Source organism: Echinops telfairi, unplaced genomic scaffold (assembly GCF_000313985.2).
Source record: "Echinops telfairi isolate 266 unplaced genomic scaffold, ASM31398v2 ScPeMD7_4;HRSCAF=17, whole genome shotgun sequence".
Classification (NCBI taxonomy): domain Eukaryota; kingdom Metazoa; phylum Chordata; class Mammalia; order Afrosoricida; family Tenrecidae; genus Echinops; species Echinops telfairi.
Window position 1 is genome coordinate 18,322,311 of NW_022103900.1, and position 17,372 is coordinate 18,339,682.

Below are 17,372 nucleotides of genomic sequence, written 5' to 3' on the forward strand. Positions count from 1 at the left end.
GTATCACCACTCTGGGTGAATTCATCTTTATCCTGAGGAAATAATCTGAGAAGCTGGATTATATGGAGAAGAATGTGACGTAAGGATCGGAGAAAGGCTCGTTTACAACTTGTGATTGTTATGGCACACCCTTACTTGTTAACATGAAAGAGGACTTGAAGCATTGCCAGATGAAAATTAAAGACTACACCCTTCAGTCTAGATTACACCTGATCATAAAGACGACAACAACAAAAATGTTACAACAGGACCAATAAGCAAGATTATACTGAGCAGAGAAAATATTGAAGTTGCCGAAGAATCCATTTTACTTGGATCTACAAGCGCTGGATTCCCCAATCCAAGGAAACGGCCACAGAGAAATCCAGGGATGCAGTCCACTGGGACAATCTGCGGCAAAAGACCTCTTTCAAGGACTACAAAGCAAAGATGTCACAGTGAGGACTAAGGCTTACCTGACCCCAAACATGGTGTCTTCCATCAACTCATATGAATATACTATGAGACAATGAATCAGGAAGACTCAAATAGAATTGATGCCTTTGAATTCGGGTGTTGGTGAAAACTATTCACTATACCGTGGACTTCGAGAAGAATGAGAAAATCTGTCTTAGAAGAAATACAGCCAGACAACACCGGAGAAAGGAGGATGGGGAGATTTTTGTCTCAGGTGTTTTGTACAAGTTATCAGGAGGGACTGATCTTAGTAGAGTGCAATAAAAAACAAGGAAGACCCTCAACTGAGATGGGTTGACACAGTGGTTGTAAAACAGGGCTCAAACATCGTGATGATTGTGGGGGCAGTGCAGGCAGGCAGTGCTTTGTTTTCATTACATAGGTTGCTCTTGGAGAAAGAACGGACTTGATGGCATGTCACCACAACAACCACATCTGTGTATTTATGTATGTGTGTACAAAGCAACTTCAAAAAGTTTGAGGAAAAATTCCATTATCTTCACATTGCATATTTTCCATGAACTTTTGGAAGCCCCCTCAGGTTGACCTATCTCTCTCTCTCTCTCTCTCTCTCTCTCTATCTATCTATCTATCTATCTATATTTATCTATCTATCTATCTATCTCTATCATCTATCTATCTATCTATCTATCATCTATCTATCTCTATCTATCTATCTATATCTATCTATCTATCCATCTATGCATCTATCATCTATCTATCTTCATCAGTTCTTCCTTCTAACCATTCATCAGTCATCTATGCAATCTCTCATCTATCTGTTTTTAACATATAAATGCATTTTCAATTGATATATTCTTCAGTTGCCAGTCTTCCCCACTCTTTTTTGTCTTACACATTTGTGTACATTTATGTTACCCACCTGGCCCTTGGAGTATTACAGTTCCGAATTTAGATAATTCTTTGATTTTTGAGACATGAATTTGCTTGAGTTTGTTATCTTTCAGTAGTGAGTCATGCTGTGATAGGTTTTAAAATTTTTCTGAATTGACACCATCTCTTAAAGAATTGTTGCAGAAGATTTTGCTATTTACCTTTGGCAAACTCTGCTTGAGCTTAATTCACCTTGACTTCTAATTCACTCATTCTATTTCAGTTCAAAGACTTTCTAACTTTTTAAAATTCTACCATTGACCTTCAAAATCTATTTTGAAAATTCCATCTGAACTTCTCTGATTTACAGAACTTCCCTTTGTTCTGATTCTTCATTTTTATTTCCTCCTCTGAACCTTCCCTGACATCAGTTCTCTCAAAATGTCCCGTCTCTCCCCACTCAGAGTGTTAGCCTGACAAACTATGCGATTTTGCGTACTTTGCGCTGGTTTGTAATTCATATGCTCAGGTGGGACCAGGTGGAAACACCTTTATGCCATTTTGCTTTTCCTGTTACCGGTTGGCCAAATGGGTTTTTCTTAGATCACTTACTGATGCTACAACAAAGTCTATTGTAGAATTCCATTTTTATTACATGAACCTTTTCAGACCCCTTGTACTTCGGGGAAAGTACATCATAAAGGCTTCCTAAGGGAACACTGTGAATACAATGTGCATTTTTTTATTTTCATAAGAAGTGACTGTCTGCACATTCAGTGGTTTACACCACACTGCTAATATTCAGCAAGAGCATGATGGGAAACAAATGGCAGAGCTGGGGGGAAATTTTCTTTCTTCCTTTAATAAAAAAATGGCAGATGGTGTTTTGAACACAACTTGTCATAGAACATAAAAGCCTAAGAGTTCTAGCTGTGTGAAGGGGTGTGTGCATGTGTGTGCAGGGAGCTGACTTTTTTTTTAGTGATAAAAGAACAATTTTGGAATCTCCTAGGGGCTTAAATTAAAAAAAAAAAAAGCCTTGAGAAATGGGAGTGAACTGCAAGATAGGGTTTGTGTAACAAGTACCTCAAACCACAGAAGTCACATGGGCTCTTTCAGCTTTGCTACTTTTGATTAGTTCTCAGAGGGTTATACTTTTAGCTTCCCCCATCCTGCAAGGTCACTCAACCATGTGCCAGCTGGAGTAAGCTTTATGCACAATGTCGTTACAAAACCTCCTGCAACAGAGCAGCAATGGCAATGTGGTGGACTGCAGCACTCGTCCAACGTATAGCTCTCACTCCACACTCACAGGCAGCCTCCAGATGGATGACAATCGAAGGATCCAGATGCTGGCAGACACTGTGGCCACTCTGCCTCGCGGACGAAAGCAGGTACGAGGGCTGTTTGGTACCTCTGGAGGGCCATGTTTGCTTGAGAGCAGTGTTTTGTGTGTCTGACTTCATATTAAAATTTTTACTTTAGAGGCTTTAGAATTAGCAAAGAAGAAGAGGGAGGGGAGATCCTCAGAGAAAGGGAGGACTAGTCCAAAGAATCGAGACCATATTTATTTATTTTTAAAATTTGTTTTAAAAGAAAAACTTAAAAGTAGATTGTGTCTCTTAAAAAAATATTTGGGTCAAATGAAAATCTCTGAACACATTCAACTTGAAAGTGCTTAATTACCTTCAACATAGACATAACTGATAGGAAAATGGTTGCCCCCTGCCCCCCACCCCTGTATAGTTTCCATGGCCAATTTCCATCTGATCCTCACTTCCAGTCCCTGCTAGTTAGTCATTTCAGCTCATAATCAAATGAGAATATTTTTCTTGAGGGAAAGTTTTCCTGGCTAAGGCAATGATTTTTTACTCTGGAATGCTGCCATATATCTCATGCTCTGAGGAATTAGGACTTTTCTCATGAGACAGAGGGCACTACAGCATCGTGGGTTCTAAACTGACAAAGAGTTTGGCCACTTACTAGTGGGGGACCTTGAACCAGTCGCTAACTGTGTCAAGTGAACACTGGTACAAATCAATATTCTTTTTCTTTTTTCTATAAGGAGAATAGAATTGCCCTTTGGGGTCTCTACAGTGACTTACATGTCATATGGGCATAATAAAGGCTAGATTATGTTACTTTCCCTGCAGTGTATTACCTAAAGGATGAAAAGTCATTTGAAAAAATACATGTTCATCTTATTTTGAACTTGTTACCCAAATTACAATGTGTAATAAAAATATTTTTGAAACAATAACATCTTTTCAAGTTTTGGTTACATAACTTGCCATGATGCCCTGAACACATATCTAAATTTAGACAAAGCAGTTATACTGAAAGTATTTATAAATGCTTTAAAGGATGATATTTTTGCTCTTAAATTTTGTATACACATCATGTATACATCTGAAGTGTTCTAATATCAGGACCAGAGAGTTGTAACAGGGTGTGAGAGTCATGATAATTTATGGTGATGGTGTGTTAATTTGATTCTATGCTGTTTTTAACAGTAGGGCATAATACACTGTGGTTTGGCTAATCACTCCTTCTAAAATCTATAGCACTTTTATAATATTAATTATAGTCACATCATCATAATGATGATCATTGTGTGATAGTGTAATGATGAGTATGTCTATAAACTTACAACCTGTCTAAAAATAAACCAATGGTGGGAAGTATCTAATTTTTTATTTCACTTTCAGACATAGAACCATTAGGCTTTCTTTCTATTTCTAAGGTAGCAGATGAGACACAGTTCACTTGGTAAGGCTACAATGTCCTTCTTTTGCAGAATTTTTACTGCTAAGGTTAGTACTTTTGGAGCGAGAGTTGGGACTTTCCACTCATTTGATGCTGAGGCTAGGGCCACAAAGCTGAAAGGGGCATCCTCCTCCTTCCTCTCTTTCTGGGGTTTGGAGATCATAGCTAGAACCAGCAGGTGCTGCACTCACTGAGACAAAGTGAATGCTCTACTCTAAGCACATGCCTTTGAATGCAACCTTCAAAAACAGCTATTCCAAATACTGAAGGGCATTCTAAAACCCGAGGATAACTAATGCTGAGGCACACCTCCTGGGGACTTAAAGTGTGTTAGGAGAATCTGTAAGCATCTTTGGGAGGCTGAGGGGAGACCTCAGAGTTAGGCTGCTTTCCAGCATGCTTGCTCTGAGCATGTAGTCATTTTTCAGCCAGCCCTGGCAGCCACAGAATGTTTTGAAGCAAAGGGGAAATTTGGAAACCTCATTTTAGCAATGTGTCATATCGGTAAGTGGGAGGAGACTAATGGGAAGAGTGCACTCACTGTTCAGTCGTTGGGGGAAATCAGAGACAGCAGCATGGAGAAGAGTCCAAAAATCTTGGGTATGAAAGATGATGAAGACAAGACGCCGCATATATGTGACTTGAGTCAGAATAGCATGAACTGGAAAAGGCAATGGGTAGGTGAGGTTGTGTTTTGGAGGAAGTTCATGAGAGAGAATTAGACATAAACAAATACACACATATACATATACATACTGTCAACTTGACTAACCCGTGTACCATCGTTTTATGTATTGATCTTCCACCGTTGTGATGTGTTGTACGTCTTAACCTCTGCCTGTGGTGGATGAGAGGGGATTCCAAAAACTCACTGCCATAGAATTAATTCTGACACATAGCCACCTTAACAGGACTGGGTAGAACTTCACCTGTGGGTATGAGTTTCCAAAATTGTAACTCTTTATGGGAGTGGAAAGTCTCTTCTTTCTTGCGCTGATCAGTGGATGGATTCAAACTGCTGATCTTGGGGCTCACAGCTCAATTTGTAACCTTCTGTGCCACCACAAGTGCTTAAACATAGAAGCAAGACAGAACCTCTTGAGCATGATACTGCTGACTCTGTATAGTTGTCATCATTGGAACCTCATGCAAATGTATCCCAACATCAGAGACGTTCCCACACGATGCTGGTTTCCTTGAACCAGTGTTTAGAGCGCAATCCCCTTGGCCCTGCCTGCCAACCCCTCTGAGAAGCCATCCACCAGGCAGGTGTTTCTCTGTGCACTTCTTTTCAACACGCTTGGGGCTGACGTCAGGGCCTATACTTCTCGTTATTGTTGGCTGTGGTTTTGCTGTGTTTCGTTACCCTGCCGGCTCAGATTAGCCTGCAGAATCAGTAGGGCGTGTACGCTCAGACTTCTGTAAAAGCAGACTTGGGCGTGAGTACCTCAGACCCCCCGGCCCCCACCCGCATGGCTTCCACTTCGGAAGAGAGTTTCTGTTTACTGCGATGAAAACCCCCATAGGAAGAAGGGAGAAAATAAGGTCGTTTTTATAAATGTGGAAATGGACACAACGTGGTGATGGTCCCCACCGGGTCCGCAGCGCTGGGGAGGCAGCTTTCAGCGAATGCCACCGCTGTGAACACCGAGACCGGGCGACCAGACGGCGCCTTCCCGGTGCCACACCCGGCCTGTGCTGACCTGCTTGCTCCTCTTGACATTGGTCACACGGTTGCTAAAGACACGCCTTCTGTAAGAGCATGTCCACGTCAAGGTGCCCCCTTTCTAACACCTGACCCTGAGAAACGGAGCTGCCCCTTATTCTTGGTAACACCCCCACCCCACCCCCGTCACTCCCAAGGGTTCCTAGCTATGTGAATTTCAAATGAATAAATGAATACTTTACCTGGACACCTGTATTCCTTTCATGACGAAAGGGTTGGAAAGCTTTCTTTCCTGCAGACTGATGGGCTTAGAGTCAATAGTCAACACCTGTTTCTTGAAACCAAGCTTTGTGAGCCCAGGACCAGAACTTCCCAGCTGGCTACAACTCTCTCTAAACTTCAGTTCTGAAATGGAAGCCAGTGCCTTTATTCTGTTTTTCCTGTGAGCCCCACCGTCCTATTTCGTTTGACATAACAGTGGGGGGGAAGGTAGCCATCATGGCAGCGTTGGGGACTGAGGCAGGAAACTGGAAAGGGCGCAAAAACCCAAACCAAGTTCATTGTCATCAAGCCACTTCGAATTCATAGCAGGCCTTTAGGGCAGAGTGGAAACACTCCGTGGATTGGGAGGCTGTTAGTCCTTGGTAGAGCACTTAGCACCGTCTTTCTCTCGTGAAGCAGCTGGGGGTTTGGACGGCTAACCAGGTCAGCAGGCTCACCTATCACACCCCGGGGCTTCTCAGAGAGGGAGCAGAACTCCGTCAAATGTTGAAATGAGATTTTGAAATGAACAACGAAACTCGGTGTGTGAGTATCTTCACCCTTCCGCGCCCTCCCCACTTTCAGGAAATAAATGACCGCACCGAGTGCAGACGGGGACACGGTCCTCTGTTTCTTAGCAGCAGCTATAACTACAAGCAGGAACTTTGAGCTCCTTTGAGGCCACGCTCCCCATTTGGCTGAACTGTAGACGCCTCTTATCTTGAAAACGTACGGCTGAAATGTCTGTCTTGATTTCTCAGTAAACATGGGCATTGGGAGTCCTGTCACCCAGCAGCAGCTGTCCCAATGTGAAATCAGATTCCTGATCTTTGAAGTCATTTGCTTCCAAACAGAACGACCCCAGGCATAACCCCCAGACATCTTACATGGGTGGCTAGTAAGGAGTTAAGGAGCTTTGTCTATCCAGCAGTCATAATTGAATGTGTGGTTTGCAGGCCTGCCAAATTGCTAAGCTTGGATTTCTCATATTAGATAATGTGCTGTAACAGACAGCTGTTGCCAGCATATGCTGAGTACGGCACCCCAGCTCCTCACCCACGATGCGTGTGCCAGGGCTTCAGCCCGAGGAGGGTTCTGCCTGCCCCTGGGAAGCACAGGCCTCCCCTAGTGAGATCCCAGAATAGGGCGTGAGGGCGACTGCCCCTTGGGACAGGCAGTAAGAAAAACTTTTTTTCAAGCATAAGCCCATTGATGAGTATTTAGATATCATTCATTTCATTTAGCAGGCCATTTTGTGTGTGTATGGGGAGGGGGGGGTGTTGAGCAAGGTTGAACTCTGCAAATGTTTCTTTCCCACATCACCTGATTCTAGCGGACAGCCTGATTAAGGAACAGGGGAGTCCTAAACACAGGTTATCTGGGGGCCTTGTCCCCTGCTGAACCATGTGTTCCAATGGGATAGGTGAGCTTTCAGGGAATTCTCACTGGTGAGTTAAAGGCCATGGAAATGGCACTGTGGGGCTTTCTTCTATCAAGACCAAGAATCTGCTCCTTCTACGGCTGGCCTGGGAGAACTATACTGGGAAACCTTGCTCCACGTCCACCACAGTCTTGGTCTTGCTCCCTCAGATTTCTTATGGCTTCCCAAACTCAAAGGACACTTAAAGAAACACAGTGTCTGTCTCTCAAGGCTGCTAGCTTTGACACAGAACTGGGGAGCAGTGGTCGTTGTGGTTGTTGTTGGGTTCCATTGACTGAGTTCTGACTTGTAGTAACCTGATGTACAAAAGAACAAAGCACCCCCTGGTCCCAGGCCATCACACGAGTGTTCCTGTGCTTGAGCCCCTCAATGCAGCCACTGTGTCAATCCAGCTTGTCAAAGGTCTTCCTCTTTTCAGCTGCTCCATGGCTTTACCACGTATGACGTCCTTCCCCAGGGACTGATCTTTCCTGACCACGTATACAAAGTACAAAGTATTGGGGGCAAGGTTAGAGAAATAGAATACCACTTCCAGAAGCATATAGATTTCTATGGAAGACCCATCTATCTATAGACATATAAATAACAATTTTACACTTAGATAATTTTGTTTAATAAAAGTTTCCATGGTTTTATAGTCAACCCTTGGATTGCCCTCCTACATGAGGCTATGTCAAAAAGTCTTTGGAAAGTTATCATTTTCTATTTTTCCAGGAATGTTTTGAAGCCTCCTCCTATAGAGGCTTGTCCAACATATCCATGATTTAACTTCTTTTTAAACAATACCAATCAATCTTAAAAGAGCTCAGTGCAAAGGGAAGTAGAATTAAAAATAGAATTACATAATTTCTATTATCTAAATATTCATTTCTCTCTGTAAGGAATTGTTAAATTTCCATATGCAGAGATACATGGATATTCTGATAAAATAGAAATGAATGTTCTGACAAATGTCTTTTGTTGCTTTCTTGGGTTGTCAAATTTAGAAACACACTCATGGGTGTTTAGCACTCATTGAAGACGCTGACACGGGAGAGGCCTCACAACTTCAACTACCTTGCTCGTGGGCACCCTGCTGACCTGTGTGAACCTCGTGGTCAGCTAGCACTTTATCGTCCACTGGAGCTGGTGTCATTTCATTCAGTGCAGTGGTTCTCAACTGGTCGCCACCCCTTTGAGGGTCGAATGACCCTTTCACAGGGGTTGCCTGATTCCTAACGGTAGCACAATTACAGATATGAAGTAGCAATGAAAATAATTTTTCTGTGACGATGGCAACAAATGTACAAATGTGCTTGACACAATGGATGTAAGTATAGATTGTGATAAGAGTTGTATGAGCCCCCAATAAAATATTTTTTTAAAAAGAAAGAAAATAATTTTATGGTTGGGGTCACCACAACATGAGGAACTGTATTAAAGGGTCACGGCATTAGGAAGGTTGGGAACCACTGATTTACTGCCTCGCCAGTTCCTTTCCTCTGAGATGCTCCCTTTTCTTGTGTTCAGTTGGCCTGGCATCTGTGGGTCTTTGCCTTGGGCAAGTGATGTGTCATTGATGCTCCAAATATGATTTTATCTTGCTTAGTGGGTAATCTGTCCCTGCGGACAGGCCATATCAAAAACAAGTTGGTTTTAGGTCAAGACACACCAAGTGTTGGAGAATTTCATGGCATTCAATTTATTTAAATTATTTTTAAGTTAAGGCTAGATTCTCAAGAATGGAAAGTGCTTTTAAAATTTGCCTTTGTCTTATTTTGTGTGTGTGTATGTGTATTTCAGATAAACCAAATCAGTTACTCCACAGGAATAGAAAGTGCTATGCGTATTATGTGTGCTTCACAGATATTTTCAGCTACTGAATTAGCTAGATAAGTGAGATGAGAGAAATTACCTTTCTATAGATGTTTAGGGATCTATCTTGTAGATTGAAAAGATTTTATATCTGAGCCTGTCCAGAATGACTTTTGGTTTAGAGAGCAGCATGCAGGTACACCAGTGGAAATCTTTCTATGATTATTTGTCTAGCAAAAGGACATTTAAAATTGCCAAATGATATCTTGAAATTTTAACAATGGATTAATTTTTCCCTCCATTCATTTAGCAATTACATATAAAGGCATTGCTATCTCGCTGTTCTATTACTCCTTTATTCTTCTTAAACAGTTTTATTGACATATAATTCATATGTCATGTATTTCAACAGTTCAGTCATATTAAAAAGACTTGTGGGGTTATGCTTACAATCAATTTTAAGACATTTGTTCTTCTTTGTATGTTTTGTTGTTAGCTCTTGGTTTTCTGCTTACCTCCCGTGCCATGATCCTGAACTCTGAACTCATTGTGGGACAGGATAGAACTGTTGCTCTAGGTTTCCAAGACTATAACTCTTTATAGGCGTAGAAAGCCTCATATTTCTCCCTCGGAGACACTGATGGTTTCAAACTTCTGACCCTGTGGTTAACAATCCCAGGCATAACCGCTATACCACCAGGACTCTTAGGAAACTCCGTATCTAGTTACTCTCTATTGCTTTCCATATCCTGAGTTTCATATATAGTACTCCTTCATTCTTTATGCTTCTTGTTATTTTTTGAATTAGGATTTTTTGTTGTTTTGTTTTCTCTCTATATTTACATCTTGTGAAATATTGGGGATTTAAGTAGCATATTTATATTTTCTTAATAATAGTCTTGTTTTCCCCCCAAGAATACTTAGTGCAACAAAGGATAAAGTTGAAGTGTATGTGAACACATTCCCCCTATACAATGTAAGACTTCTTTAGACTACCTTACCTTCGATCTCCAATTCCCATGTACTTGGCTTGTTGCTATCTAGGATTTGTCTATTTCTCGGATTTTAAGCATTCACTGTACTCCAAGCATTGTGGCAATGGAGTCTTTATAAAAGCCCCCAAAAGGAACACTGGTGACTCAGTGATTACGTGCTCAGCTGCTGGCCAGCACGTTCGCTCTTTGAACCATCCCTCTCCGTAGGAGATATGTGGCAGTTTGCTCGGTCAAGATTTAAGACTTTGGAAACCTTTTCGGGTAGTTCTCTCTCTCCTTTAAGAGAATCAGAATTACCTCGAAGGGGTTTGGACGATCCCCAAAGCATACAAATAATTATAGACAGAAGTGAGGTATTTGATCTGTCATACTCTAAATACAAATTTCAAAAATGATCATTTGGAGCATGCTAGGTCAACATCATGAGGGATGAGTGAAAAATTATTTTCAAATCACATGGTCTACTCCAAATTTATTCACACCATGATCTACTTTTCTCCTTACCTTCTTTAGCAAGATAAAATATACTTTCCTTAAATATGGGGGAATGAAGAGATGAAAATTTATAATTTTATTTCCCAGCCAGGCCTCTTATGTAGACCTAAATAAGTTATTTCAAATCCCAGCTCTTATGTCAGATTCAAAAGGATTGAGATCTATCCTAGCATGTAATTTAGACATGTTCATAATGCTTAATTCAGAAATATTAGGGACATTTATATATAGAAGCTGCTTTCAGAACTCAGAAATGAATTTTCTGCCGACAAGTACTCGTCTCCCCAAGCCAATTGGGTCCTTCCTTATTTTGCTGTGATAAGTAACAGTGGTGTACATTATCAAATAAGAGAACTATATATTGCAATAATACACATAAGGACTTGTTTATATCCTCCACGTGTAAGACTGTGAGTTTGTGTAAATCCACACTCATACACATATACCACATTGCTCGCAGGTAATGCATGTGTTATATGCTTTTATTGCCAACTACACCCACCCTCCTACCCAAGTTGTTTTCCCAAGTACAGTTTGCTAATTTTTTTCTCGTGTTGCTGTCTATAATTAGACGTGATTTGCCTAAGTACTTCGCCACTTGAATTAAGGATAGAAGATAGAGCAGGTGAATAGTATGAAAATATGTTAACAAATGTAAGTGCAATGTATGGAAGAGATTTAGAATGCTTGGGGATATCATATTTATTGTTTACTTCCATAAAAGGCAACTAATCACATAACAGAATGGTCCCCCATTCCTGTAAGCAATATATATCAGGTACATAATCAAGTAATCATGCTATCTCAGCCGTACAGTTAGCCATTGTAAGTTGAAAATGACAATATTTAGCACGATACTCTTTGCACTTCCGAGTCTTCCTATTTCAGTTGTGAGGGTCATGTAAGGATGGAACCTCATAAGAACGGAAATGTGATTCGTTCACATACACGAGAGGGAAGAGATCACTTCTTCATTACATTAACTTCACTAACTGCCAGTTGAATTCTGAACACTGAGCTATGACTTGGTATGCATAAGATGGCTAACCACAAGTACTGGTTCAAATCCCCCAGCCCCTCTGATGGGAAAAGACGAGACTGTGTGCTTTTGTGAATCCTCACAGCCTCAGAAACCCTTTATAGGTTCAGTGTCAGTTGGAATCGACTTGATGGCATTGCATTTTAATTCAAACCTGAAGGGGCTTTGGTTTCACTCCCAAGGACTACCTGCGTTAGCATTTCGTTTTGTAACTTGTCACATTCCTATTCATTTCTTCTCTGTGCCATTCTGTCAATTTTCCATCCTGCAATTGCTTTAGTTTTATCCATGCGGACTGACTCTGAAGGAGCACTGGTTGTGCAATGGGTCAACGTGAGCAGCTGACCCATAGGTCGGCGGTTTGACCCCATCAGCTGCTCCTTGGGAGAAAGCTGTGGCAGTCAGCCTCAGAATCCCCGTGGAGCAGTCAGTGCCCTGTCTGTCTTACAGACTCGATCAGAGTCAGAGTGGAGTCGACCACAGCGTGGTGCATTAGACTGCGCTGTTCTAATGTATTTCGTGTATTCATCGGTGTCATATAACCACGTGAGTTTGACAGTTAATGGCGAGGAGCACAAGCTTACATATGGACCCTGGTATCAACACTAGAGGAAAGGAGGATTAATATTCATTAATTCCTAGACAAACAAAACTCAAAACAAGCAAAGCCCAACTGCAATCTCTGGATGTGCCACTTTTCGTTGACAGTTCTTCTTTTATAATAGTGGAATGTATTCTGGAAGTTTGCTTTAAATGGTCTTTTCCCTAAACCTGCACAGGAAGGAAGGTGATATTAATAAACAATTTAGACCATTTACATAAGTCTGCGGTTTCCATTTCTTGGCTGGAAACCTCACTACATTGAACCCAAATTGTTGCAAAATTAGGTCAGAAACAGAATCTAGGTCTCGAGGCTCTGGTTCCATCAGCCTTGTCTCTGTGCAAGTGTTGCTCCTCTAGAGAGTATTTGATCCTGCTTAGAATAGAACACACATTGAACCACTACAATAAATACAACCGTCTTCTCAACGTTTCTAAGAGCCATCAAACATACGGGTTTTACCTGCTGTACTTTGGGTGTTACTTTTCTTTGGTTTTCAATGGGACTGCAATTGTTATCGTTCATCTTTCAGATCCAAACACAAAACATAAAGCCATGGAGTCATCTGTGACCCAGGGGCACTCTTTAGGACAGAGGGCTCCCACGCCTGTAAAACCTCATGACAGCAGCCTACTGCCTCAGTCTTCAGGGAAGCTGCTGAATCAAAACTGTGATCTCCTGGTTAGCAGCTGAGTGCGATAACCACTGCACCACCAGGACCTCCTCTTTCTGAAGTTATTTTAAATACAGTTCAAGTATGATGCTCTTTGGGGAGCCTTGGGGTAACTTTTCTCACATTATACTAACTCTTGTCATGGGGTACTATTTTTATTGGACCCTCTTTTACTTTCCAAAGAGGGATATCGGCAGTCCCTCTCCCAGCCCTCTGTTGCCATCACTGGTTATCGACGACGAGTCTACTCTGACTTGTGTACGCAGAGTGTACCCACTTCACGTGGTTTCCCAGGAAATGGGTCAATAGGCAGTTCTTTAGAGCTAGCTCTTGGTGGGCAGAAGTGCCAACGTTGAGGCTAGTAACAGGTTAACTGTTTGCCCAACCGAGGGAGCCCTGGTGGTAAGCATTAGACTGCCGCTCACTGTCTGCTCCTGTAAAGCATTGCAGCCTCAGAAAGCCTCTACAGGGTCACTACAGCCTGAAATTGAGTTGATGGCAGTGGATCCAGATTTTGTTGCTATTGCTAAAACTAAATCCAAAACCCAAAATCCAAACTTCCTGACCTCAAGTCAATTCTGACTCGTGGGAACCTTACAGGGCCTGGTAGAACTGCTCTTGTGAGTTTCTGAGGCTGTAACTCTTTATGAGGAGCAAAAAGCCTCATCTTTCTCCCAGGAGTGGCTGATGGTTTCAAACTTCCCAACTTGTGGTTAGCAGTCTAAGGAATCCCACAGGGCAGTCACCAGGCTTCCTCTTTTAATGTTACTAAACTCACTCACTGCCATCCAGTTAATGCCAACCCTTCCAGACACAAACTGCTTATGGGAGTAGAAAGCCGTCTTTCTCCCTTGGAGCTGCTGGTAGTTTTGAACATGCAACCATCATGGCTCTAGAGAATGGGAATTGTGGCATTTTATAACACGTTCTGAGAATCTGGCTTTCTGAAAAGGTGATAGAGAACAAAATCCTTTGTGGCTTACATATTTTGTAGATCTATATTAAGGATTTTTTGATCACTGTGCTTTTTGTATTTTTCAGCTTGCTTTGACCAGATCCAGCTCGTTAGGTGACTTTTCCTGGCCTCAAAGGTAATTTTTATTATCTCACACCAAGATATTTTGGCACACAGTTCTTCAGACTATTGATGCCACATACAACACACCCACACCCACACACACACATACACACACATGGGGGAGGGGGAGGAGAAAGGGAGGGAGAAGGGGTGAGAAATTTCCAAATTATGAATACAACTTAGATATATAGCCATTATTTTAAATTATGACAGTTGTCTTTAATGATAAAATCTACCAAATAAGTTTTGATCATCATATATATATTTTTTATTATTACAGAAAGTTAATTATTGTGGAAAAGCAGGATAATGGAACATTTGGATTTGAAATTCAGGTGGGCAATTTTCTAATTTTCCAGACTTTTAAGAAGTTTATCTTTCCACTCATCCATCTATATTCTATGCAATATACTTATTAAAATTTGTTTATATAACATATATATGAATTCAATGTGTTTTGAATCATCGTATTTTATATTGTATATAAGATCTTAAATCTTAAATTTGGTAAGATCAAGAAATAGTTGAGAAACTGTCTACCTGTGTATATAACCCCACAAGCCAAACCTGGCTGATTCCAAGTCATAGCGACCCTGTAAGACAGACTGCAGCTTTTCCCAGCCTTAAAAATCCCCATGGAATCAGCCTGTCACAATTTTTGCCTACAGAGTGGCTGATGGGTTTCAACCTTTGGTTAGCCAAGCCTTAACCCTTGTGCCAACAGAGGCCCCTTTGTATATAGAATGTATGCTTCCATGTATAGCTCCTGTTTTAGTTTGAAAATACTAAATAGTTCTTCCTGGATATAATGAGAAACGAGTGCCTTAAAAAAAATCTCGAGGCAATACTTTTATAATAATTGTTTGAGTCTCTTGATGACATTTGTCTTTAATTTACAGATTGCCTCGTGCTGCAGAAAAATTAATAATCTTTATAGGTTTCAATGTAATTGCCTGATGATTTTATTTTCTGTCTCCTTTATTTTCATTACATAAAAAAATGACTGGAAATCTCTTTGACTATTTTTTAAATTGTAGCTCAGTATTTCTGGTCATGCTGGGCTAGGGGAGGAGAGATGCTGTCACCTGGGGACTTCTGTCAGCCCCCAGGCCTGTTGCATGTCTGGGGCTCTGCCTGTAACTGCACCTCAAAGGGCAGCGTGGCTTTGACCGCAACTGGAATCAGGGTGGAGTCGGGGTGCTGGAGTCAGGGTGCGGCCTCCATGATTGGGTCCTGGTCAAAGGATACTGTCTGCCAAGCCAACAGCGTGGAGTCAGAGAGAACTGCGAAGGACAATAGCCCAGGCCTTTCCAAGCTGGGCCTCAGATAGAGCTCTAGTGGGGGTTATCAGCAATTTACCAAGACCTCCTCTTCTCAGCCCACTCCCTGGGGAGAATGTGCATTAATCTATAGGCCTTGGGAATGGCTGCCACAGGATGTCTCTTGGTCCTTTGACAGGAAGGGGCCATTTTTTGGGGGGTGGCAGCAGAGTGCAAGCCCAGGGCCATGCTCAGTCTCAGCAGAGCCCTGCCAGCCCTGGGGGTCAGCAAACTACTGCAAGGCCAAGTCTCTCTCCTTTCAAATGGCCATGTCGGTCAACAGGGTGAGTTAGGCCACCTGAAGTCTGCCTCTCCAGCAGTAGTAGCTTCATTGTGACCGATTCTTCTCCATGCCGCTTCAGTGTTGCTTCTAGAAGTGTTTTGCTTATGCATGTGCTTATACTACCCATCTGCTTTTTTAGCTCTTAGCTTTGATGTTGCTCTCAGTCAACCTGGGAGGATGAAATCTGAGCCCCACAATTGGAAAGGCATGTGTGCTTTAAGATAAGGAACAGGAAATGGCCGGCAAACCAGGTTTTTGCACTGAAGTAACACACCGACACTAGCTGTAGTGAACATGGAGAAAGCTGTGGCAGAAAAGATTTCATCCACTTCAGAATCTGTGCTTTGGGAGCTCTCCTACCTCAGAATTTGGTGAAATCTATAATTCTTCCATCTGGTTTTAGAAGCATTGTACTGTGGCTTTATTCACGAGAAATCCTCCTTATTTTATCTGAGAGATTATGTGCTTTATTCAACTGCTTTGTCTTCAGTGAAAATTATGCCAAAATTTCTGAAAATGGGATAGACAGAGTTTCTCATTCTGTTTTCACACACACACACACACACACACACACACACACACACACACACACACAGTGCTATTTATGATTGCTTCAGTCTGTTTCCCTCCAGTGCCATAAGCATTTATTCTACTTCCTTCAAAGTCAAAACTCTCTTTCACAGATGATTCCCTCCATTTTCCGCACTTTGATCACTGGAGTTGAGGCTGGATTCATACTGCTTTCCAAGTGGAGGACACAAGGCCCACTCCTCTCTCTGGTCCCCCATGGTGCTGGTTTTAGAATACTAATGGAGATCACGCAGCAGGACAGGAACACAGGCTTTAGACGCAATACACCTGGGTTCAAGTTTTCTCTAAACTTGTTTGAGGGGGTTCTCAGAAATCTTAAATGTGATACCACTTATAAAGTACCTTGTGGCTTGGTGACAGTGACAAGTGACAAATGTTAGAATGAAGGTTATTGGGCATGAAAATAAGCAAGGCCCCTGTTAGGGATTCAACGGTGTCTCTCCAAATATGTGTTACACATTCTAACCTCTTTGTCTGTGTTTATGACCCCACTTGTGAATGGGTGGACTTTGTTATGTTAATGATGCAGTACTAGCACAGTGTGTGCTTTAAGCCTCTCTTTTAAGATATAAAAGAGCAAATTAGACAATCCAACCAACCAGGACAAATGGAAGGGAAGATACAGGCCCATGGCTGGCAAGGAGCCTAGGAATAGAAGCTGAAACAGACAAGAACCTTGGGCTGCGGTTCTCAACCTGTGGGTCGCGACCCCTTTGTGGGGTTGAATGACCCTTTCACGGGTCGCCTAAGACCATCAAAACACACACATTTCCGATGGTCTTAGGAACCGAGACACCGCTCCTCTATTGTCTTCCAGCGGTCCGCCCACATGCAGATACGCCCACATATAAGAACCTGGTGTGCAGACTGTTACCCATGCTACACCATGCTTCAAGACAAAATTTCATCAATTTGTCATTAGAAACAATTATTTCACAATATATAGTTATATCTTGTTTTTGTGATTTATCACTATGCTTTAAAGATGTTCAATTTGTAACAAGGAAAACATATCCTGCATATCAGATATTTACATGACGATTCATAACAGTAGCAAAATGACAGTTATGAAGTAGCAAC

The 17,372-nt window shown here is 41.8% G+C and overlaps 1 protein-coding gene across 1 annotated transcript in view; it reads left to right on the forward strand.

The window, feature by feature from the left end:
- The first annotated feature begins 2,501 nt into the window (after positions 1-2,501).
- LOC101655345 (cytohesin 1 interacting protein) overlaps positions 2,502-17,372 on the forward strand; it is a 38,213-nt gene continuing 23,342 nt past the window's right edge. Inside the window, exons 1-3 of the mRNA XM_004703928.2 lie at positions 2,502-2,684; positions 14,063-14,112; positions 14,380-14,438. Coding sequence (XP_004703985.1) covers positions 2,511-2,684; positions 14,063-14,112; positions 14,380-14,438 — 283 coding nt within the window. The 5' untranslated portion in view covers positions 2,502-2,510. The remainder of the gene's footprint in view (positions 2,685-14,062; positions 14,113-14,379; positions 14,439-17,372) is intronic.